At 44.1% G+C, this 25,935-nt stretch overlaps 1 protein-coding gene across 4 annotated transcripts; it reads right to left on the bottom strand.

The window, feature by feature from the left end:
* Nucleotides 1-24,917, bottom strand: LOC129860456 (glucocorticoid modulatory element-binding protein 2-like). Of its 4 annotated transcripts, none has more exons than XM_055930850.1 (9): nt 24,784-24,916; nt 16,556-16,629; nt 13,783-13,907; nt 13,402-13,505; nt 9,627-9,784; nt 9,451-9,525; nt 6,148-6,285; nt 3,003-3,125; nt 1-2,821 (listed from the first exon to the last, which is right to left on the bottom strand). In XM_055930850.1, exons 3-9 carry the CDS (start codon nt 13,888-13,890, stop codon nt 2,196-2,198), a joined length of 1,332 nt encoding a protein of 443 aa, XP_055786825.1. In that variant the 5' UTR covers nt 13,891-13,907; nt 16,556-16,629; nt 24,784-24,916; the 3' UTR covers nt 1-2,195. The 4 variants fall into 4 exon arrangements, with proteins under 4 accessions (XP_055786825.1, XP_055786823.1, XP_055786827.1 ...); XM_055930848.1 differs by lacking the exon at nt 24,784-24,916 and adding an exon at nt 17,222-17,367; XM_055930852.1 differs by lacking the exon at nt 16,556-16,629 and having other exon boundaries at nt 24,784-24,917.
* Between the last annotated feature and the right edge of the window lie 1,018 nt (nt 24,918-25,935).

Below are 25,935 nucleotides of genomic sequence, written 5' to 3'. Positions count from 1 at the left end.
TTAGTATGCAGCTTTACTAACTAAATGTTTATTTTTTACATTGTTTGCAAACTGGATGTGTGACAAGTATTAATGCCAAAATAACATGCAAAAACAGGCAACACATTTTTTTTGCTAAGTCCTGAATGACGGGTCGCCACTGGCTACCATAGAAAAAAGCCCCCCAAAATGTAATCCAATGGACATCTTGCCATTCACCTTGTAGTGCCAAAGGTGACCAAATACGCACACATCTTTGGGCACCGCCAACGACCTGTGACCCTAATCTCATTTGATATTTTTTTTATTTTTAGACATAGAATATTTAGAATATTTCAACAAATGAGAAGAACACCAACATCAGCAGAAATATGGCCTACAGACCTGCAGCATAGCGAACAGAGGATGATGAGGACCTTTGGTGTTTTCATTTTTAATTGATGTTCAACAATACCTTTCTTAAAATCAATCACCCAACTAAATGGAATGCTGATGAGTGAAATTGGACTAGCACCATCTTGTGGACGAGTAGCCCAAGAGTAGGCCTACATTGCCAAGAGGACAGCGTGGAGCGTTGACCATTGTGGAGTGCCAATGCACATAGGCTCGTGGTGCATTTCAGCATCATGGAGAGCGCCTCTCATTGCAAAATAGGACCTTTCATTGCATTCACAATCATGAGTCAGCTAGAATGATTCACATTGAATAAACTGTTGTAGTCTTTGAAGTTCACTGATTGATTCTTAAAATTGGCATTACAATCAAAACGTTTGAACATAAAGTTCCCATCAACTTAAATTACATGGATCACGAAAAAGGGCAAATCAAACTCAACATTGAACAGTTATTCACGGTTGATGTCATCCGATTTAATTTGCTGTGCACTATGCACCCAAAACCAAGTGCAACGCACCTGTCGACAGTCACTGGCCAAAGATGAGTATCTGGATAACATGAAAACAAATGAAAATATAGTGTGTCCATAAAATGCATTTAGGTTCAGAACTTTTGTGAAACAGCAAAGTTGAAAAACATGGCAAATAGAAATCACAACTGGATGGTCTTCAGAGATAGATGGGAGGGGTTGAGGGGAGCTGAAGGATGGGACTAAAAATAAACAAAAGATAACTATTGTAAATTCTAAACTGGGTGGTTCGAGCACTGAATGCTGATTCGTTGACAGCCGTGGTATATCAAACCGTATACCACGGGTATGACAAAACATTTATTTTTACAGCTCAAATTACAATAAGGTACCTCGAGGGTTTGTGATATATGGCCAATATACGGCTAAGGACTGTGTCCAGGCACTCCGCGTTTTGTTGTGCTTAAGAACAGCCCTTAGATGTGGTATATTGGCCATATACCACTCCTCCTCGGGCCTTATTGCTTTAATATACTGCGTCCGTAAAATGTATATAGTATGCGTTTGATTTGCCCTTTCATGATCCATGTCATTGAAGTTAATGAGAAGACTGGTGAAATTCACAACTCAACGCCTTCTCTGGTCAGAAGAAATGTTACACAAAGCTATTAAAAGTATTGATTTCATGATGAATTGAACAACTGGTTTAGAAATAAAAAGAAATGCCAAATACTTAAAGTTTTCCAGTAATGGCTAGATTAAAGAATTTATACAATTAAATTTACAGAGTACACTGACAAGTTCAACAAAACCACCAGTTTGTTCACTTCTCATTTGTTCAAAAATATGAACAATATAATAAAATGCATTGTAATATTCAACAAAAAGTTATATACAGTTATTAACTGTTGAAATGGAAAACCATTCTGATGTTGAAAGATGAGCACTGTAGAATTTACATTTTTAGCACAATGTAAAGAGATAATGTGAACATGGCACCCACACCCCAGTGAAAATGGACACCTGAGAAGAACTAAGAAAATGGCTTTTGAGCAGAGTCGGCATCTACTTGCATGGTTATAAAAATATACACTGTTTTGAATTCCAAACTCAATTCTGCTCAGACATTTTCACCTCTACACACACACACACATACACACACAGGTGCTTTGAGTAAAATGAGCAGTGCATGTAGTTATACATTTGAAGTAATCTTTACTGATATGGGTCCTTCATAGTTCAACACCACTAGACCTAGGCACTGGTTCCAGTACTTGCCCTCCAAACCAGTGAGGACAAACAGGGCCTCAAGTCCCTGACGAGTTTAACACTATAGGAGGAGTACATCTCTCTAACTCTCCACCGTCTCCTTCGCCTCCTGCTCCTCAGTCTCTGGTGCCACACCCTCCTGCACATGAACTTCCACCCGTCTCCCCAACTCTGTGACCACTGCCGCCGTGCTCTGCAGTGCGTTGTTACCCATAGGCACTGCCACCATGGTAGTGGTGCCCTGGGCCGTGCCCCCAGCCAGGCTCTGTAGCTGGGTGCTCAACGCGGCAGGCAGCGTGATCAGCTGGTAGCCTGGGCTGACCATCTTGACGAAGGCTGAGGTGGCGGGTGCGCCCTCCTGAACGGCGGCGGCCGTGGAGAGCACCGTCAAATTGGAGGCATCTGGCCCCAGCTCGCCCGTGGGGGAGGTCAGCACCGTGTAGATCTGCTGGCTGGCACCGGCTCCCCCCACCGAGAGCACTTTGCACCCGGCAGGCAGGCCTGCCAGCTGGGTGAGGGGCAGGGTGATCTGGGTGGGGGCACTGGACATAACGGCAGGGCCCGAGACAGCGCGGGTGAGGCGTGGGCGTTTGGGCGTGGACGGCACGGCCACGGGAGTTAGGGTCATGAGGACGTTGTTGAGGTGTTGGGATTTGCTCTTTAACTCCTTGGCACGTTTCCTGTGCTCGTCACACTGCTGCTCCAGAGCTACGGAAAAAGACGGGCCAAACTTCATACACAACGCAAAACAGTAACATTTCACATTATTTGCAAAAGGAGCTGCTTCTAAGCCAGCTGCAACGAAAATAGTGACATCTAGGAAATCCTCATAACACAAAGGGCTCAAAGACAAATTAACGAAGATTGTTATTGTGAGAATTTAACTCACCGACAAGACTGCGTGAATACTGCTCCCTATGTCGGTCCATCTGGCTCTTGTGACTGGCTAGCACCTTCTTAACCAAGTCGAGCATGCCGAAGTTCTGCACTATATTGTTCAGCAGCACAGCATCTGAGAAGACAGTCCAACACAGAGAGTAGGAACATGAAAAGACAGGATTGAAGTGAGAATGGCATTAGGACAGCAGAGAAACAGATCCCACATGACTATATTCAACGAATGGGGGAAACATTTCTGAACAAAGTCCTTGTTCAAGTTTAAATGTTGTTTTAGGACATAACATACAAGCAGAACCATCTTTGTTTATTTTGTCTTATTATATCCCAAGGGTTAAAACAAAAATCCCATGACTGAAACTTAAGGTCGATCGCAGATCAATTGTCTGTGGGGCCAAGTTAACCCATCCTTTCACGTAAAAAAAAAAGTAATGACCATCAAATCATGCTTTAAGGGACTTGTTAGGGCTAGGGTCCTTTTCTCAGAATTTCCACCTGACTGAAGTGCCCAAAGTAAATGGCCTGTTACTCATTGTCGTTGGCGGTGCCCAAAGATGTGTGGCTGGCTTCCGGGTTAAGTGAGCACTGTGTCAAGAAGCAGTATGGCTTGGCAGGGCCGTGTTTCGGATGACGCATGGCTCTCGACAAAATTGGAGAGAAAAAAGGGGTAAAAGTACTAAAAACGAAAACGAAAAATACATATGTAGAAACAAGGATAGATGGAAACGGGATGCACCCGAGCTCAATTTCAAGTCTCATAGCAAAGTGTCTGAATACTTATGTAAATAAAGTGTTTTTTATTTTTAATACATTTGCAAACATAAAAAAAAAAAAGGTTTTCGTTTTATCATTATGAGGTATTGTATAGAAAAATAATCAATTTTAGAATAAGGCTGTAGCTTAAAATGTGGAAAAAGTCAAGGGGTCTGAATACTTTCCAAATGCACTGTATACACAAACGTTTGTGGACACCCCTTCAAATGTGGCCTGCGGAATGTTGTCCCACTCCTCTTCAAATGGCTGTGCGAAGTTGCTGGATATTGGCGGGAACTGGAACACGCTGTCGTACACATCGATGCAGAGCATCCCAAACATACTCAATGAGTGACATGTCTGGTGAGTATGCAGGTCGTGGAACAACTGACATTTTCTGCTTCCCGGAATTGTGTACAGATCCTTGCGACATGTGGCCATGCATTATCATGCTGAAACATGAGGTGATGGCGGTGGATGAATGGCATGACAATGAGCCTCAGGATCTCGTCACGTTCGCACGACACCATCGACACTGTCTGCCATCTGCCCGCTACAGTTGAAACCAGGATCCATGGAAGGTGAGCATTTGCCTATTGAAGTCGGTCACGACACCAAACTGCAGTCAGTTCAAGACCCTGACAGTTTGTGCAGAAATTCCACAGTTGTGCAAACCCACAGTTTCATCAGCTGTCCGGGTGGCTGGTCTCAGATGATCCCGCCGAATGTGGAGGTCCTGGGTTGGTATGGTTACATGTGTTCTGCGGTTTTGAGGCTGGTTGGACTTACCGCTAAATTCTCTAAAACAATGTTGGAGGTGGCTTATGGTTGAGAAATTAACATTCCATTATCTGGCAACATCTCTGGTGGACATTCCTGTAGTCAGCATGCAATTGGCATGCTCCCTCAAAACTTGAGACATCTGTGACATTGTGTTGGCAAAACTGCACATTTTAGAGTGGCCTTTTATTTTCTCTAGCACAAGGTGCACCTGTGTAATGATCATGCTGTTTAAACAGCTTCTTGATATGCCAAACCTGTCAGGTGGATCAATTATCTCGACAAAGGAGAAATGCTCACTAACAGGTTTTTTCCACGATGGCGTAGCAGTCGGACGTGTGTTTTTGTCTTGTCCCGTCCTGTATATGTCGTTTTCTTCGTATATGTATTTTAATCTCACTTTCCATCTACGGACTGAATATACTCTCCTGCAACCCGCCTCACCCAATTTGGTACGGATCTGCTATTTTTATACTTTAGAAGCGGAACCCCCTTCAGAAGCTTGCCAGCTAGTAGTCATTTAGCCACTGCTAGGGGTCCTCACCGTTAACTCGGACATCAGCCAGCCTCAACCCAGTCAATTCCTGCCAGTATGCACAGTGCGATATCAGCCCAGAGCATATCGGACTGCTTTTTCTCTACAACATTTCCGGATTCCTACCACCAGCTCTGAACCTTTACACCGGATCATCGCAGCTAGCTAGCTGCTATCCGAGTGGCTACTCCTGGCTAACGTCTCTGTCCCGAAGCAAGCACCAGTTAGCCTGGAGCTAGCCTGGAGCTAGGCCCATCTCCCGGCTAGCCAAAGAGGTCCACCAGCCAATTCTTGGGCTACAATACTTATTTTTCCAATTGGCCTGGACCCTTTACTGCCGACACAGAGCCCCGCTGATCCATCACGACTGGTCTGCCGACGTAACCGTCCGAGGTGGTCTCAACAGGCTCTTCCATTGCGATGTCGCCGGATGCCCATCTGCTAACCCCGGCCCGCTAGCTGTCTGAATCGCCGTGTCTCCAGCTCGCCGAGCGTAACAGCAACTACAGAATTGGCTCCATGACTCATCTTGTGCTACTCATTGTACCCTATGATCACTCGGCTACACATGCCTCTCCCTAATGTCAATATGCCTTGTCTATTGCTGTTTTGGTTAGTGATTGTCTTATTTCACTGTAGAGCCCCAAGCCCTTCCCAATATGCCTTAGATAGCCCTTTTATTCCACCCCCCACACATGCGGTGACCTCACCTGGCTTAACTGGTGCCGCCTGAGATGCAACCTCTCTCGTCATCACTCAATGCCTAGGTTTACCTCCACTGTACTCACATCCTACCATACCCTTGTCTGTACATTATGTCTTGAATCTATTCCACCGTGCCCAGAAATCTGCTCCTCCAGAAGTTATTTTCGGTCATAAGAGACGGTAGCAGCAACATTATGTACACAATAAGTACAAAATAAGTTATACAAAACTGATTTTTAAAAATTTTTAATAGCACAATTGGTTGGGAGAATGGAAAACGTCAGCCATGTTCTTCGGCGCCATCTTATATTATCCACACACACACAGACAGAGAGATCATTTAATTGAGAGAAGCCCCACTGACCGTTGACCTGCAGGGGAGGCTCGGTGATGCGCTCCTGCATTCCCTTTAGCACCTTTTGAATCTCCTTCTGGAAGTCCTCCACCACTTCCTCCAGCAACCCAGCCTCCTTCAGACCCCTCCAGAAGGTCACAGAATCCTCTGGAACAAAGCAAGCACACACACACACACACACACCAGGAAGTCGCTTCTAAACAACGTACTAAATACTCTGAAAGAGATATTCAGAGTTAGATAAAACACGGTTTATGCCGGATTGCCAGAGTTGTGACTTTCTAGTAAATCAGTGGTTTTCAAACCTCTCCCTGGGGACTCCCAGAAGTTTCACAATTTTGTTGTAGCCCTGAACGAGCTCACCTGATGTATCTATTCAAGGACTTGATGATACACTACATGACCAAAAGAATGTGGACACCTGCTGGTCGAACATCTTATTCCATAATCATGGGCATTAATATGGAGTTGGTCCCCCCTTTGCTGTTATAAAAGCCTCCGCTCTTCCACTAGATGTTGGAACATTGCTGCGGGGGACTTCCTTCCATTCAGTCACAAGAGCATTAGTGAGGTCGGGCACTGATGTTGGGAAATTATGCCTGGCTCGCAGTCAGCGTTCTAATTCATCCCAAAGGTGTTCGATGTGGTTGAGGTCAGGGCTCTCAAGTTCTTCCAAACCGATCTCAACAAACCATTTCTGTATGGACCTCATTTTGTGCACAGGGACATTGTGTTGCTGAAAAAGGGAAGGGCCTTCCCCAAACTGTTGCCACAAAATTGGATGCATAGAATAATCTATATCACTATGTTGTAGCGTTAAGATTTCCCTTCACTGTAACTAAGGGGCCTAGCCTGAACCATGAAAAACAGCACCAGACCATTATTCCTCCTCCACCAAACGTTACAGTTAGCACTATAAAATTGGGGAAGGTAGTGTTCTCCAGGCATCCGCCAAACCCATATTCGTCCGTCGGACTGCCAGGGAACACGTTTCCACTGCTCCAGAGTCTAATGTCGGCGCGCTTTACACAACTCCAGCCGACGCTTGGCATTGCGCATGGTGATCTTTAGCTTGTGTGAGGCTGCTCGGCCATGGAAACCCATTTCATGAAGCTCCCGATGAACAGTTATTGTGACAGGAAGTTTGGAACTCGGTAGTGAGTGTTGCAACTGAGGACAGCACTCTGCGGCCCCGTTCTGTGAGCCTGTGTGGCCTACCATTTCGCGGCTGAGCTGTTGTTGCTCCTGGACGTTTCCACTTCACAATTACAAAACAATTGACCGGGCAGCTCTAGCAGGGCAGGAATTTGACGAACTGACTTGTTGGAAAGGTGGCATCCTATGACGGTGCCACGTTGAAAGTCACAGTTCTTCAGTAAGGCCATTCTCCTGCCAATGTTTATCTATGGAGATTGCATGGCTGTGTGCTCAATTTTATACACCCGTCAGCAACAACTGTGGCTGAACTAGCCAAATCCACTAATTTGAAGGGGTATCCAGATACTTCTGTGTGTGTGTGTGTATATATATATACACTGCTCAAAAAAATAAAGGGAACACTTAAACAACACAATGTAACTCCAAGTCAATCACACTTCTGTGAAATAAAACTGTCCACTTAGGAAGCAACACTGATTGACAATAAATGTCACATGCTGTTGTGCAAATGGAATAGACAAAAGGTGGAAATTATAGGCAATTAACAAGACACCCCCAAAAAAGGAGTGATTCTGCAGGTGGTGACCACAGACCACTTCTCAGTTCCTATGCTTCCTGGCTGATGTTTTGGTCACTTTTGAATGCTGGCGGTGCTTTCACTCTAGTGGTAGCATGAGACGGAGTCTACAACCCACACAAGTGGCTCAGGTAGTGCAGTTCATCCAGGATGGCACATCAATGCGAGCTGTGGCAAAAAGGTTTGCTGTGTCTGTCAGCGTAGTGTCCAGAGCATGGAGGCGCTACCAGGAGACAGGCCAGTACATCAGGAGACGTGGAGGAGGCCGTAGGAGGGCAACAACCCAGCAGCAGGACCGCTACCTCCGCCTTTGTGCAAGGAGGAGCACTGCCAGCGCCCTGCAAAATGACCTCCAGCAGGCCACAAATGTGCATGTGTCAGCATATGGTCTCACAAGGGTTCTGAGGATCTCATCTCAGTACCTATTGGCAGTCAGGCTACCTCTGGCGAGCACATGGAGGGCTGTGCGGCCCCACAAAGAAATGCCACCCCACACCATGACTGACCCATTGCCAAACCGGTCATGCTGGAGGATGTTGCAGGCAGCAGAACGTTCTCCACGGCGTCTTCAGACTCTGTCACGTCTGTCACATGTGCTCATGTGCTCAGTGTGAACCTGCTTTCATCTGTGAAGAGCACGCCAGTGGCGAATTTGCCAATCTTGGTGTTCTCTGGCAAATGCCAAACGTCCTGCACGGTGTTGGGCTGTAAGCACAACCCCCACCTGTGGACGTCGGGCCCTCATACCACCCTCAAGGAGTCTGTTTCTGACCGTTTGAGCAGACACATGCACATTTGTGGCCTGCTGGAGGTCATTTTGCAGGGCTCTGGCAGTGCTCCTCCTTGCACAAAGGCGGAGGTAGCGGTCCTGCTGTTGGGTTGTTGCCCTCCTACGGCCTCCTCCACGTCTCCTGATGTACTGGCCTGTCTCCTGGTAGCGCCTCCATGCTCTGGACACTACGCTGACAGACACAGCAAACCTTCTTGCCACAGCTCGCATTGATGTGCCATCCTGGATGAGCTGCACTACCTTAGCCACTTGTGTGGGTTGTAGACTCCGTCTCATGCTACCACTAGAGTGAGAGCACCGCCAGCATTCAAAAGTGACCAAAACATCAGCCAGGAAGCATAGGAACTGAGAAGTGGTCTGTGGTCACCACCTGCAGAATCACTCCTTTTTTGGGGGTGTCTTGCTAATTGCCTATAATTTCCACCTTTTGTCTATTCCATTTGCACAACAGCATGTGACATTTATTGTCAATCAGTGTTGCTTCCTAAGTGGACAGTTTGATTTCACAGAAGTGTGATTGACTTGGAGTTACATTGTGTTGTTTAAGTGTTCCCTTTATTTTTTTGAGCAGTGTATATATATATGAAAACCTCTACAGTAAAAAGAGATTGATTAAGAGAGTAAGTGTACATCATGATCACACTTATAACTGTCAGATCTAAGTGCACTGTCATGTGATTGGAAAAGCAGTGGGGCCATTACGCGATTGAGTGTCTTAAGTATTGAACGTTGAACGTCTAAAGTAATCTAGCCTAATTTCTAAGCAAAGTGGTCAGTTAAAACTCACCTCCTATGGCCGTGACCCATTCCGTGGTGTCGTCTGATGATACCTCTGTTGGAAACGTGGCCGGTGATCCGTTCACTAGAATGACATCATGGTAAGTTTTGAACACCTCAAATGTTACACAATTCTTTCCAAAGACTAGGATGTGAGTGGATCACGGTGTGCGTCGGTGTGTTTACCGTCAGATAAGGAAGGAGGGACAGGAACATATTCGGTGGACTGCTGGCTGCTGAGTGACACTCTGGTCCCCACCAGGTCAATCTTAGTACTGCGGCAGGTGTTGGAGCACACCTTGGAGTGCTGGTAGAAATCCAACTCGCCTGAGTCCATGATTTTCCTATGGGAAATTATATCATACACCATTAATCAGCTGCCAGACAGCATCAGAGAAAGTCTTATCTCTTAACAAAGTGCAGCGTCACGTTCATTAGGGGATGCAATTTTATTTTATTTATTTTTTACCGTTATTTTACCGTTATTTTACCAGGTAAGTTGACTGAGAACACGTTTTAATTTGCAGCAACGACCTGGGGAATAGTTAGAGGGGAGAGGAGGGGGATGAATGAGCCAATTGTAAAGTGGGGATTATTAGGTGACCATGATGGTTTGAGGGCCAGATTGGGAATTTAGCCAGGACACCGGGGTTAACACCCCTACTCTTACGATAAGTGCCATGGGATCTTTAATGACCTCAGAGAGTCAGGACACCCGTTTAACGTCCCATCCGAAAGACGGCACCCTACACAGGACAGTGTCCCCAATCACTGCCCTGGGGCATTGGGATATTTTTTTTTTTTTTAGACCAGAGGAAAGAGTGCCTCCTACTGGCCCTCCAACACCACTTCCAGCAGCATCTGGTCTCCCATCCAGGGCCTGACCAGGACCAACCCTGCTTAGCTTCAGAAGCAAGCCAGTAGTGGTATGCAGGGTGGTATGCTGCTGGCAATGGAAAACGATTTAAAACATTTTGCAACCGAAAGCAAAAATAAGCATTTCTTATTCAGTCCAGGTCCACATATGTCAGAGTCAAGGCCCGCGGGCCACATCCGGCCCGCGAGAAGGTTTTTTACGGCCCCTGGGATGATCTTGATTTATTATTAGAACCGGCCCGCAGACCGCAGCAAGCCGGCAGCCCGCAGATCTTTTACACGCACCAATACTACATTTCCCACAATGCAACGGTGACGCACCGAGCAGTAGGCTGCTTCATTTTAATATTTATTGGCACAGCAGTCGTCAGCATCACAGTAAAATTAACTTTCAGATACCCATCAAAAATGGCAAAACGGAAGGTGGACACTGAGAACCGGGGGTTTCAAACAAGGTGGGAGTCGGAGTATATGTTCACGGAGGTAGCTGGAAAACCTGTGTGTCTTCTGTGTGGAGAAAGTGTGGCGGTACTGAAAGAGTATAATCTGAGACGACATTATGAAACGAAACACGCGGACAAAAACAAGAATATGGACATGGAACAAAGGCTACAAAAGGCAGAGGAATTAAAACCGAGGCCTCAAATCTCGACAGGCTCTGTTCAAAAAGCCAAATCACAAGGCCAGGCTGCTGTCAAGGCCAGTTTTATTTTGGCAGAAGAGATCGCTAAATCAGCCCGGCCATTTACGGAGGGGGATTTCATCAAAAACTGCATGATTAAAGTTTGTGACGAAGTTTGCCCAGAAAAAAGGCAACTCTTTTTAAATGTGAGTCTGAGCAGAAACACCATTGCCGAGAGAGTAGACCAGTTGTCCATCAATCTAAAAGAGCAGCTTGTGAAAAAGGGAAAAGATTTCATTGCATATTCCTTGGCTGTGGATGAGAGCACCGACATTTCTGACATTGCCCAGTTGTCAATTTTCATCCGCGGAGTGGACTCCAGCCTAAGCGTGACAGAGGAGTTTTTGGCTTTACGTCCTATGCATGGCACAACTACGGGGCATGATTTGTATGAAGAGGTGTCAAGATGTGTAAATGAGATGGAGCTGCCTTGGGAAAAACTCGTGGGTTTGACAACCGACGGAGCACCTGCGATGTGTGGACACAGGAGCGGACTGGTGGCGAAGATACGGGAAAAGATGCAAGAGGAAAACGCGACAGGTGAGCTGACAGCTTATCATTGTATCATACACCAGGAAGCGTTGTGCGGTAAAGCCTTGAAAATGGAGCATGTAATGAGCATCATCACGCGCACAGTTAACTTTATCAGAGCCAAAGGTTTGAATCACCGCCAGTTCAAGGCATTTCTGACGGAGTTAGAAACGGAGCATGGTGATTTGCCTTATCACACAGAGGTGCGATGGCTAAGCCAGGGAAAGGTGCTTCAAAGATGTTTCGAGCTTCGTGAGGAGATTTGTCTGTTCTTGGACAGCAAAGGGAAAGACACAACACAACTCCGAGACGAAATGTTTCTGTGTGAAATGGCTTTTCTGTGTGACATTACGAGTCATCTGAATGCAATGAACTTGCAGCTGCAGGGTCGGGATCATGTCATCTCTGATATGTACAGTACAGTGAAGGCATTTAAAACCAAACTGACTCTGTGGGAGACGCAGATGCGGAAAGAAAATTTGAGCCACTTTCCCAGCTGCCAGACCATGAAAGAGAAGCTCTCTACCAGTGCGTTCCCGAGCGCACAGTTGGCTGATAAAATAGGTATGCTTGCCGCTGACTTTCGACGCCGATTTGCTGACTTTGAAGCACAAAAAAGCAGGTTGGAACTGCTCGGTAACCCATTTGCTGTTGACGTGGAAAGCTCACCACCAAACCTCCAAATGGAGTTGATTGACCTCCAATGCAATGATGCACTGAGGGCAAAATATGCGGCAGTGGGTGCTGCGGAGTTCGCCCGTTTCCTCCCCGACACAATGCCCCAGCTGCGCATCCAGGCTGCTCAAACGTTGTCTATGTTTGGCAGCACATACCTGTGTGAACAACTGTTTTCTTTGATGAACCTGAACAAAACATCACACAGAAGTCGACTTACTGCTGAACACCTCCACTCAATTCTGAAGATTTCCTCAGCTCAGAGCCTTACCCCGAACATTGATGAACTTGTGGAAAAGATGGGACACCACCAAGTATCACCCTCAACCTCAAACAAGTGAACATTACTGTGCAATCACATTTAGAGTTTTTACTCAGTTCAAGTTTAAAAGTTAAAGTTTAATATTTGTTTTCACTGCATGTTACTTCTCCTTAAACAAAGTGTTGTTTTTGATTAATAGATTTTTGCACTTTATTTTATTGTATTTCAATCCAATTATATTTTAAAAATATTTCAGTTGAGTGGATGATAGAAAATTGCTATTATTGTTTTTTTCTTTGAAGTAAATTTAGCCCACTTTTGCTAAAATAGAAAATATAGGCTACTGATGGTGCCTTGAATACCGGTTTCTTTCATTTAATGTTCATGTTATGGGGATTTTTATATAAAGGAAATTTGTCTTTTGTGTCTGTTGAAAATTAAAGATTACTGACAGAGCCATAAGAAAATATTGCTTTATTTATCTGATCATATTGGAATATATTTGTTAGGTTTTCAGTAGGTTCAATTAGGTTCACTAGACTATATGCGTCATTTAAAATTTTTTCAATGAACATTCGAACAGTCCGGCCCTCGGCTTGTAGCTAAATTTTTTATTTGGCCCTCCGTCCATTTGACTTTGACACCCCTGAGGTAGACCCTTCCCTGTTTCAGCCCATTTGAAACATGTTTCTTTCATTTAGTAGCTATTGAACATGACCCAGGCCTTACTAAACTAGTGCCATGGAAGCACCCTTCATTTATTTTATGTTACAGTGCCATCGTGTGGCACATTTCAGAACTGCAAAATGATTGACAATCCATTTTGCAGACTGGCAGTGTAGAATTCTACTCAATTCTTTGCATGGAGAACCATACGGTTCACATTGTAAATCCTTTGTGCAAACCCAAGTGTGCATCCCTTCGAAGCCACTGACCTGATCATAGTGCCGTTCACGCGAATGGCTCTCTTCCAGTCCTTCAATGTAGATTTCCCAGCCAGATAGACAAATTCCTTGGGACTGATGAGATGCTCATTGAACTGGAACAGAAATTGACCCTGATGATGTCGGTCTTATTCATGAGTGCACATCGTAGCAAAATGGTGTGTAAAAGAAAACAAGCGTTTCTTATTGGACAAGTTCAGCCTGTTTATTTTCTTTGTTTAGGGCCAAATGAACATGATCCGGTACCTCCATGGTTCATTTCTTTGTGCACATATCATGGGGATAATAAACCTCAAAATGATTTGATAGGACTGTGAAATACTGAGTTGAACTTGGCTAAAATGGCTAAAAAGTGGGTTAAATCAGACATACTTGGACACATTTGACGTTGATGCCAGGGCAAACAAACTTCTTCCAGACCAGGGTTCCCTTCACGTCCCCACAAGTGATTGGGTACACCAAATCAGCTTCCACATCCATCTCCTCTGACAGCTTCACTGCTCAGACAGAGGCAGATTACAAGCCAGCATTTAATTAATTTGATCATTTAAGACATGCACACAGTCACTTCACAAAAACAAAGTGATGGTTTAGGGAAGTAGAATGGCGCCAGAGGGGATGGCTGACGTTTTACAACTGTGCTATTTTGTTAGTTTTTTTGCAACTTATTTTGTACATAATTTTGCTGCTACCATCTCTTATGACCTAAAATAACTTCTGAATATCAGAACAGCGATTACTCCCCTTGAACTGGAAGAAACTTTTTCCATTGACGAGTCCGACATGAAGGATATACTGCTTTCTCGGGAACAGGCCCAAATCCCCATCATTTGCATGGGGGAAAAAAGACGGAGAAAAAGGGGGCGGAGGTCGGGTTGCCTTCTGAGAATTCGTAGGCGAGCGAGTAAACCCTCACTGCCATCCGTTCTATTGGCCAACATGCAATCATTGGAAAATAAAATCAATGACCTACGATCAAGATTATCCTAAAAACGGGACATAATATCTTGTGTTTCACAGAGTTGTGGCTGAACGATGACACTGACAATATAGAGCTCGCAGAATTTTCCATGCACCGGCAAGACAGAGAATCTACGTTTGGTAAGACGAGGGGTGGGGGTGTGTGTCTTTTTGTCAATCACAGCTGGTGTACGATGTCTAATATTAAAGAAGTCTCTAGGTATTGCTCACCTGAGGTAGAGTAACTTATGATAAGCTGTAGACCACACTATCTATATTATTCGTGGCTGTCTATTTACCACAGAAAAAAACGATGCTGGCACTAAGACAGCACTCAACCAACTGTATAAGGCCATAAGCAAACAAGAAAATGCACATCCAGAAGCGGTGCTCCTAGTGGCCGGGGACTTTAATGAAGGCAAACTTAAATCAGTTTTACCTAATTTCTACCAGCATGTCACATTTGCAACCAGAAACCTTTACTCCACACACAGAGATGCATACAAAGCTCTCCCCCGCCCTCCATTTGGCAAATCGGACCATACTTCTATCCTCCCGATTCTTGCCTACAAGCAAAAACTAAAACAGGAAGTACCAGTGACTCGCTCAATACGGAAGTGGTCAGATGACGTGGGTGCTAGGCTACAGGACTGTTTTGCTAGCACAAACTGGAATATGTTCCAGGATTCATCCAATGGCATTGAGGAGTATAGCACCTCAGTCACCGGCTTCATCTATGGGTGCATCAACGACTTCGTCCCCACAGTGACTGTACGTACATATCCCAACCAGAAGCCATGGATTACAGGCAACATCCGCATCGAGGTAAACGCTAGAGCTACCGCTTTCAAGGAGCGGGAGACTAATCCGGACGCTTATAAGAAATCCCGCTATGCCCTCAGATGAACCATCAAACAAGCAAAGCGGCAATACAGTATTAAGATTGAGACCTACTACACCAGCTCTGGCGCTCGTCGGATGCGGCAGGGCTTCAAAACTATTATGGACTACAAAGGGAAACCCAGACGCTTCCCTGACCGATTCTTCAATACCTAAAGACCACCATAGTTCCTTTGCCCAAGAAAACGAAGGCAACCTGCCTAAATGTTTACCGCCCCGTAGCACTCACGTCGGTAGCTGGTGCTTTGAAAGGCTGGTCATGCCTTACATCAACAGCATCCTCCCGGACACCGTAGACCCACTCCAACTCACATACCGCCCCAACAGATGTCCCAATCTCAATCACACTCCACACTGCCCTTTCTCACCTGGACAAAAGGAACACCTATGTGAGAATGCTGGGGGCGGCAGGTAGCCTAGTGGTTAGAGCGTTGGACTAGTAACCGAAAAGTTGCAAGATCGAATCCCCGAGCTGACAAGGTAAACATCTGTCATTGAGACCACCTATAGGGAGGAGGTCAGAGACCAGGCAGTGAGTTAGAGGAATTTGTACAGCAAAACTAGCTGTGCCCTTTGGTACAGGGGATATTATTTATTATGAATACCGCTAAACAGTCCGTCACAAACATCACAGAGTTATGTTTAGATTCATCATCAAGCGCATGGCAGTGACAATGTCCTGATCAGCATATAACTTTACCTTAGGCTCCTTCAGGCCATTATTAGGCAAACATTATTCCTTATAGTCCAAGGCCCTTACATGTTCTGTTTAGAGGCGAATTGGCTCTGGCAGCCAAAAACTACATCTAAACATGAATTGATTCGGTACGGTTCTAGAACAAAGCCATATGCTTTCATATCACATCAAAATGATTTGAAATGCGAAATATACACTTACTGTACACTGTTTTAACACAGTTGCAGCCGACAGTGGTTCAGTGACAACACGTTTGTGGTGTCAGTCTTCGGTTTACACACAGGTGTTCGGAGACACAGATAGCTAATTAGCACATGTAGTCGACTGTCGTTCATTTGTTTTCCCGGAAACAAGCGCTGCAACATGGAACTATGGCAGTGTGGGAACCCTATAAAAAAAGGTGTAGTAGAAAAACCTTTTATTTATTGTTGCTGATATGAAGGATACGTTCCTTCGGTTTCCAAAACCGTACCGCAAGTGATGAGTGTTAATGTTTAGAGCAAGTGTCTGGGATCTTAAACCTCCCGGCCAAGAGATACTATCGTCAATAGGCGCTAAAGGTAGTTTGCGTGAATGGGTTAACTTTACCTAGGACTGCCTCCTTTGTCACAGTGATGGTGGCGTCGGTTTCTGACTCCACGCTTCCATCTGGAAGTTCCTCCCTGAATGGCATAGAGAAACTCCAATAAGTCAATAAGCCATAGAGAAAGCTCAGTGAGTGTTAAATCAAAGACAATATGCAGCACCCCAGATGAGAGGGGACAGATACTATCAAGCGTACCACTACCAAAGACTAGACTATGCCCTAGTAGGGCATAGTCTAGTATGCTTGATTACAAACCTACTGCCACCACTAGGGTTGACCTTTTGAATATATGTAACCTGATGAGGAAAAACTCAAATAGTCTTATGTAACATAAGGTATAGGCCAGTGGCGGCTGCTAATGGGAGGACGGCTCATAATGGCTGGAACAAAGCGAACGGAGTATCAAACACATAAAAAAACATGTATTTGATACAATTCCACTCATTCCGTTCCAGACATTACCATGAGCCCGTCCTCCCCAATTAAGGTGCCACCAACATCCTGTGGTATAGGGCTAAGGGGTATCACTGACTCAAAGTGACTGAGGTTTGTGTGTATGGTAAACACACAATTAACTCACTCTGTTTTAGGCTTTAATACTTCCCTGATTGGTCTGGAGAAGCTGTCACGGGACTTTAATCTCAGTGTGTGTGTGTACCACCACTCACCCTGCCTGGGTCAGCTCTGTAGCCACCAGCACAGTCTTCACCACCTCTGCAGCCGAGCCCTCCCCTGCTTCATCCGGCGTTGTCACGACTACCACCTCCTCCACATTAACATTGACCTCAGATGATGTCATGGGGGGGGGGGGGGGGGGTCAGCAGGTCTCACTGGGTGATACAGACACAGTTCTGTGCCAATGATGAAATTTGACATTCCAAAGCACATCTCCCTTCATTGTCTTCTAGGCTGGTTTAGCTTGCATGATATATGGGGTGGGCTATCATTGGTAATTGACAGAAGTGTACTAGATCTCTTCACTATGGCTACCACCAACGGGCCTTTCAGGGGTGATTGATCATACTTTTGATTGGGCCGCCATTTGGCAATGTACGCTAGTTAGTAGGGACGTAACGATTCACCAATACGCATCGGTCCCTGGTTCAAATGTTTTAAAATATGAGTGCATCTGTCTGCAGTCTCCGAACAGATCTAAAATGTAGCATGCGTCAGTCAGAAAAATCACCAGTTCACAAAATAATGATCATATTAGGCGTTTAACCATCCAAAAATACCTAATCTTTTGTGCCATCTGATGCATTCTCTCCTTCAGCGTCGAACTGAGCATGTAACTCTGCTGACAGTCATTGAATCAATAAGTCATTTTGCATTGCAAACAATCCCAGGCAATATCAGTAGCCTAGTCAAACTGTGCACTGTACGCTCCGCTGACCAACAAGAGGTAGGCCGTGCGTCCCCTGAACTCAATATGAGCGGCTGCAGTTGCTCACAAGTCTGATATGAGTGAGACCGACTAACAAAATGTAAAAAAAAATAATAATAATAATAAAAAAATAATAATAATAAAAAAATAGTTTTTTTTTTTTTTTTTTTTTTTTAAATGGGGGCCCCAGTATTTGGCCATGATTACAAGCTTATATAGCTGGCAACTAAACTAACTTAGCAATAAATAAATTGTTGCTGACATGGGCTAATTGACTGACTGTCAGTGAATGACATAAGAGAGAAACTGCTAATGCACAACCCAATTTCAAATTTGCGTATTTTACTTTTCTAACTCGTAAGTTAAGACTCCGACTGAGTTCCTAAATAAATCAATCAAGTACAAGCAAGTGAAAACCCGCAGGCACTCGGCCCTCCGTGGAACGAGTTTGACACATGGTCTAAACCCATTTGATTTTGAGACTGGATGAAATCGAAAGTTGTGCTACACACACACAAAAAATATAAAAATGCAACAATTTCAAAGATTTTACTGAGTTACAGTTCATATAAGGAAATCAGTTAATTGAAATAAATTCATTAGGCCCTAATCTACAGTTCACATGACTGGGAATACAGATACCTTAAAATTATTTATTTTTTAAATTTAAATATAAAAAAAATGGGCCTCAGGAACTCGTCACGGTATATTTCTGTGCATTCAAAATTGCCATCAATAAAATACAATTGTGTTGATTGTCCGTAGCTTATGACTTCCCATACCATAACCCAACCGCCACAATGGAGCACTCGGTTTACAACGTTGACAGCAAACTGCTCGCTCACACGACGCCATACACGTGATCTGCGGTTGTGAGGCCAGTTGGACATACTGCCAAATTCTCTAAAACGACATTGGAGGCGGCAGCTTATAGCAGAGAAATGAACAGTCAATTCTGGCAACAGCTCTGGACCTTCCTGCAGTAAGCATGCCAATTGCACACAACTTGAGACATCTGCAGCACTGTGTGACAAAATTGCACATTTTAGAGAGGCCTTTTGTCCCCAGCACAAGGTGCACCTGTGTAACGAGCATGCTGTTTAAATCAGCTCTCAGGTGAAGAAATGCTGAAAATTATTCAAACAATCAGAATGGAGAAAGACCCATTGAAATCACCTAGAATGTATGTCTTGCATCCCCTAGAGACACACTACCCAAAGCATAGTCAGAACTTGTAATATTCAAAAACATAAAATACCGTCAAATGGTTTAATGTATTTTAAATAGTGTGATAGCCCTAGCCCACGACCCGATTTTGATATCTGAACATTCTCACGTCCCCAACCATTATTTAAGATCCAATATTGACTTTATTTGGGGCTATGGCAGTCAATTGAAAAACATTCTAACAGTATGTCTCTTAACTCACCATCACATACTTTTAAATGTGGGATTATGACAGTCAATTGCAAATTAGTCTGACATAATGCATCATATCTCACCACCACTAATGAGACGGATGTGCTTGATGCATGTCGCGTCGGAGATTCTCAAAGTTAGGGGGCCTGGTTAAAAGTGCGCAGCCCATCGCTGCTGTCACATCCAACCTGGATTGATATTTGGCTTTAATGCAGACGAGAGCACTGGGTGCTTTCAAGACAACTGGGAACTCTGAAAAAAGTCGAGGTCAAATCATGACGTCTGATCTTCAGGTTGGAAAGTCAGAGCTCTAGAAAGAGGCCCGAGTTCCCGGGTTGGAATTACGAGTTGGATGATCATTCAAAACCTGTTTCCCACCCCAGTCGGAGCTCGATTTCCCCAGTTGAACGTGGCATTAATGATCAGAGGGAGACGGCAGGGTATTCCCTTTGTGGCAGGAACCAAAACTCCTCTGTAGTGACCCATGAATGCATTCGGTCACATGACAGCTCAATCAGCTGTTTGATTTCACTTACTGGCATGTCAACTGAGCCAGGATCACAGTCAAACAGAAATAATTATTTCTTCCAAATCCACTAATTCAGTCACTCACCTGTAGAATGTTTTCTATTTAACCTGCATGCCTGTTCAGTTTCCCAAATATGTACAGTACCAGCCAAAAGTTGACACACCTACTCATTTCAAGGGTTTCTTTATTTTTTACTATTTTCTACATTGTACATTCTATTTGACCAAGAAGGAGAGTAATGAGTACTGCATCAGATGATCTGGCCTACACAATCACCAGATCTCAACCCAATTGAGATGGTTTGAGCTGGAGTTGGACCACAGAGTGAAGGAAAAACAGCCAAGTGTTCAGCATGTGGGAACTCCTTCAAGACTGTTGGAAAAGCATTCCACTATCATTGTTGAAAAACAAACGATAGTGGGACTAAGCGCAAACCAGATGGGATGGCGTATTGCTGCAGAATGCTGTGGTAGCCATGCTGGTTGTGCCTTGAATTCGAAATAAATCAATGACAGTGTCACCAGCAAAGTACCCCCACACCATCACACCACCTCCTCCATGCTTCACGGTGGCAACCACACATGCGGAGATCATCCGTTCACCTACTCTGCATCTCTCAAAGAGACAGCTTTTGGAAGAAAAAAATACATCTCAAGTTTGGACTCAAACCAAAAGGACACATTTCCACCGGTCTAATGTCTATTGCGCGTGTTTCTTGGCCCAAGCAAGTATCTTCTTCTTATTGGTGTCCTTTAGTAGTGGTTTCTTGCAGCAATTAAACCATGAAGGCCTGATTCACGCAGTCTCCTCTGAACAGTTGATGTTGAGATGTCTGTTACTTGAACTCTGAAGAATTTATTTGGAATGCAATCTAAGGTGCAGTTAATGGCCAATTTCTGAGGCTGGTAAACAGTTATCATAGAGCTTGATGGTTTTTGCGACTGCACTTGTAGAAACTTTCAAAGTTCTTGGAAATTTCCGGATTGACTGACCTTCATGTCTTAAAGTAATGATGGACTGTTGTTTCTCTTTGCTTATGTGAGCTGTTATTGCCCTAATATGGACTTTGTCTTTTACCAAATAGGTCAATCTTCTGTATACCACCCCTACCTTGTCACAACACAACTGATTGGCTCAAAACACATTAAGGACAGAAATTCACAAGGCACACCTGTTAATTGAAATGCATTCCAGGTGACTACCTCATGAAGCTGGTTGAGAGAATACCAAGAGTGTGCAATGCAGTCAAGGCAAAGGGTGGCTACTTTGAAGAATCTCAAATATAAAAATACATTTTAATTTGTTTAACACTTTTTTGGTTACTACATGATTACATGTGTTATTTCATAGTTGATGTCTTCACTATTATTCTACAATGTAGAAAATAGTCAAAATAAAGAAAAACCCTTGAATAAGTAGGTGTCCAAACTTGACTGGTATATATATAGAAATATCACATTTACATAAGTATTCAGACCATTTACTCAGTACGTTGTTGAAGTACCTTTGGCAGTGATTACTGCCTTGAGTCTTCTTGGGTATGATGCAACACGCTTGGCACACCCATATTTCAGGAGTTTCTCCCATTCCTCTCAAGCTCTGTCAGGTTGGATAGGGAGCGTCGCTGCACAGCTATTTTCAGGTCTCTCCATGTTCGATCGGGTTCAAGTCCGGGCTCTGGCTGGGCCCCTCAAGGACATTCAGGAACTTGTCCTAAAGCCACTCCTACGTTGTCTTGGCTGTGTGCTTAAGGTTGCTGTCCTGTTGCAAGGTGAATCTTTGCCCCAGTCTGAGGTCCGGAGCACGTTTTCATCAAGGATCTCTGGGTACATTGCTACGTTCATCTTTCCCTTGATCCTGACTAGTCTCATGGTCCCTGCCACTGAACAACATCCCCACAGCATGCTACTGCCATCACCATGCTTCACTGAAGTAACGGTGCCAGGTTTCCTCCAGACTTGACATTCAGGCCAAAGAGTTCAATATTGGTTTCATCAGACCAGAGAATCTTGTTTCTCATGGTCTGAGTCCTTTAGGAGCCTTTTTGCAAACTCCAAGTGGGCTGTCATGTGCCTTTTACTGAAGAGTGGCTTCAGTCTGGCCACTACCATAAAGGCCTGATTGGTGGTGTGCTTCAAAGATAGTTGTCCTTCTGGAAGGTTCGCCCATCGCCACAGAGGAACTCTGGAGCGCTGTCAGTGACCATCGGGTTCTTGGTCACCTAACCCTGAGCAAGGCCGTTCTCCCCCGATTTCTCAGTTTGGCCAGGCAGCCAGCTCTAGGAAGAGTCTTGGTGGTTCCAAACTTCTGATGGAGGCCACTGTGTTCTTGAGGACCTTCAATGTTGCAGACATTTTTTGGTACCCTTCCCCAGATCTGTGCCTCGACACAATTCTGTCTCGGAGCTCTACGGGCAACTCCTTCAACCTCAAGGCTTGGTTTTTGCTCTGACATGCACTGTCAACTGTGGGACCTTATGTAGACAGGTGTGACTTTGCAAATCATGTCCAATCAATTGAATTTACCACAGGTGGACTCCAAACAGGTTGTAGAAACATCTCAAGGACCATCAATGGAAACCGGATGCACGTGAGCTCAGGGTCTGAATACTTCTGTAAATAAGGTATTCGTTTTTTATCTTTAATACATTTGCAAAAATGTCCTAAATAACTTTTATTATGGGGTAGTGTGTGTAGATTGATAAAGGCATTTTATTTCAATCTGTTTTAGAATAACATTCTGACCAGACCGCACGCCAGACGTCTGCCATCATGTGCATGTTGATTTTGTCCCCCCCACACCAGACGCCGTCAGGACAAGCAGTTTGAAATATCAAAACAAACTCTGAACCAACTATTAACATTTTGGGACAGGTCAAAAAGCATTAAACATCTATGGCAGTTTAGATAGCTAGCTTGCTGTTGCTAGCTAAGTTGTCCTGGGATATAAATATTGGGTTGTTATTTTACCTGAAATGCACAAGGTCCTCTACTCCGACATTTAATCCACAGATAAAAGGGTAAAAGTTTTTTCTAGTAATCTCTCCTCCTTCTTCTGACTTTATTTGGCAGTTCGCAACCAACCTTAAGGTGCATTACCACCACCAACTGGAGTGTGGACCTCAGTTCATCTTTCATTCACCCACGTGGGTATATGCTCCTAAAAACCCACGTGTCAATGAGGAGATGGGAGAGGCAGGACTTGCCAAGTTCTATTTTAGCACCTGGCTATGCAGACGCTCGCACGCAGTGTGGGTGCAATTATTGCACGACATGTTTGTGTACATTTATTTTACTATGCTCGCACACTCGACGTGTGCAGTCTGGTCAGCATGTACGGCTGTAACGTAAAAAAATGTGGAAAAAGGGAAGGGGTGTGAATACTATCGGAATGCACTGTAGACACACACAAGTATGTGGACACCGCTTCAAATTAGCGGATTTGGCTATTTCAGCCACACCCATTGCTGACAGGTGTAAAAAAATCATTTAAAAAAACCCACACAGCCATGCAATCTCCATAGACAAGCATTGGCAGTAGAATGGCCCGTACTGAAGAGCTCAGTGACTATCAATGTGACACTGTCATAGGATGCCACTTAACACTACAGCATACAATGACATTCTAGACCATTCTGTGCTTCCAACTTTTTGGGGAAGGCCCTTTCCTGTTTCAGCAAGACAATGCTCTCGTTGACATAGCAAGGTCCATAGAGAAATGGTTGGTCGAGATCGGTGTGGAAGAACTTGACTGGATTGCACAGAGCCCTGACCTCAACCACAACGCATCACCGGGGGCAAACTACCTGCCCTCCATGACACCTACAGCACCAAACGTCACAGGAAGGCCAAAAAGATAATCAAGGATAACAACCACCCTTAGCCACTGCCTGTTCACACCGCTACCATCCAGAAGGCAAGGTGCATCAAAGCTGGGACCGAGAGACTGAAAAACTGCTTCTATTTCAAGGCCATCAGACAGCTAAACAGCAATCACTAATCAGAGGCTGCTGCCTACATTGAGACCCAATCATTGGCCACTTGAATAAATGGGTCACTAGTCACTTGAAACAATGACACTTTAAATAATGTTTGCATATCTTACATTACTCATATCATATGTATATACTGTATTTTATACAGCCATCGCTCATCCATATATGTACATATTCTCATTCACCCCTTACTATTTGTGTGTATAAGGTAGTTGTTGGGGAATTGTTAGATTACTTGTTAGATATTACTGCACTGTCGGAACTAGAAGCACAAGCATTTCGCTACACTCGCATTATCATCTGCTAACAATGTGTATGTGACCAATAACATTTGATGAAACACCTTTGGGATGAATTGGAAAGTCGACTGCGAGCCAGGCCTAATCAACCAACATCATTAGACTCCCCTCTACTGTGAAGGCTTTCCACTAGTTAGGGATGAATATTACGTAGAGGGCCTGACTAACAAGGTAAGGCATTTGGAATCAACGCTATTGAACTAGATGTTACGTATAACGTTAGCTCTTCTCATTGCATTTTTTGTGCTGTAGCTACAACATTATTCATGGTATAAGAAGCTAGTTGGGTGGCTAAGTTTAGCATGTCAAGCCAGGCCCAAACAAGGCAGAGATACTTGTTGTGCTATGACGCACTAGTTGGATAGTTCACTAAGTTAGCAGAACCATACACTGACATTTCATTTTAAACTGAGCTTCACTGTTAACGCACAGCGAGCCAACGCCAGCCATCTACGCCGTGGGGATGAAATAACGTAGCACGTTACGACGGCCCGACCGAAGCGTCCAGTGTTTACGTTATGCTGCGTCATGAAGAGCAGTTGCTTGCTAACAACAGGGGCACATATATGCCTGCTTTATAGTACTGTAAAACTTTCTCGTCTTACCTTTTTCAGAAATGGCTGCTGTTGTAGTGGTCAAGAATAACGCTAACGTTTCTCAAAGTTCACGAGCGTAGGTTATGCGCTGTCACTGGATGGTTACGTCACAAATATAGCAAGATGTTTCACCGGATGTATAAAGCTGAAGCATCCGGTTGACGGTTCCACTCACCACCAAATATGGTAAGGAGAGGAAGCCCAGTGGCCGGCAGTGGGAGAAGATGGAGCGAGATTGAACTGGGCTGACATTCTGCTGATTTTCTCATCGAAAAAAAGTCCGATCTGAATAAATGTTTCTGTTCCCAAATCTAAAAGATGTTACGAACAGAGTGCAATATGTTCTGTATACGTGACCCTTTGCCAAAGTAAAAAAATCGCGTTGTTTACAACAGGTGGAAGAGCGAATTGAGTTATTGCACACGTGCCCTTCACGGGAGTGATGGGCATTCCGGATTTTTTCTGTGAGCCGGCTCATTTGCCTCAGCTCTCCAAAAAGAGCCGGGTCTTTTGGCTCCCAAACGGCTCTTTAAAAAAAAAAGTTTTGTACTTTTTCAAGTCAAACAGTTTGCGATAGTTTGACTATGATTGGTGTTAAAACAATTATAATTAAATGAAATCATACTCTACCTTAACCACAATGTATTTAAATATGCATTGGTTTGTTATGAAAAATAATGCTATTAAGCATTTGCATTTAAAGTATAACTTTTTAATGTATAGAAACAAAGTGCATATAAATCTAAACATTCAAAATGAATACAATCTGAACAGCATAATTGATTATTGCACCATATCAAAGAAAAAGAAATAACAATTTGCAAAATTCCAGCATCGCACAAATTGAAATAAATGTAAAAAAGAAGGATGCTATTACACTTCATTTATTTTATTTCACCTTTATTTAACCAGGTAGGCTAGTTGAGAACAAGTTCTCATTTATAACTGCGACCTGGCCAAGATAGAGCAAAGCAGTGCGACACAAACAACAGAGTTACACATGGGCTAAACAAATGTACAGTCAATAACACAATAGAAAAGTCTATATACAGTGTGTGCAAATGTAGTAAGATTAGGGAGGCAAGGCAATAAATAGGCCATAGTGGCAAAATAATTACAATTTAGCAATTAAACACTGGAGCAATAGATGTGCAGAAGATG

This window comes from Salvelinus fontinalis, chromosome 8 (genome assembly GCF_029448725.1).
Source record: "Salvelinus fontinalis isolate EN_2023a chromosome 8, ASM2944872v1, whole genome shotgun sequence".
Lineage (NCBI taxonomy): Eukaryota > Metazoa > Chordata > Actinopteri > Salmoniformes > Salmonidae > Salvelinus > Salvelinus fontinalis.
Note: the sequence above shows the minus strand (reverse complement) of the source record. Positions and strands in the feature narration are given on the sequence as shown.

Excerpts from the sequence above, each read along its gene's own strand:
- LOC129860456 (XM_055930848.1), bottom strand. The coding sequence starts at position 17,352 with ATGACATCATCTGAGGTCAATGTTAATGTGGAGGAGGTGGTAGTCGTG. Across the intron at positions 9,526-9,626 it reads CCCTCCTTCCTTATCTGACG|TGAACGGATCACCGGCCACG; the intron begins GTAAACACACCG and ends ATGTCATTCTAG. Across the intron at positions 6,286-9,450 it reads ATGGGTCACGGCCATAGGAG|AGGATTCTGTGACCTTCTGG; the intron begins GTGAGTTTTAAC and ends GCTTTGTTCCAG.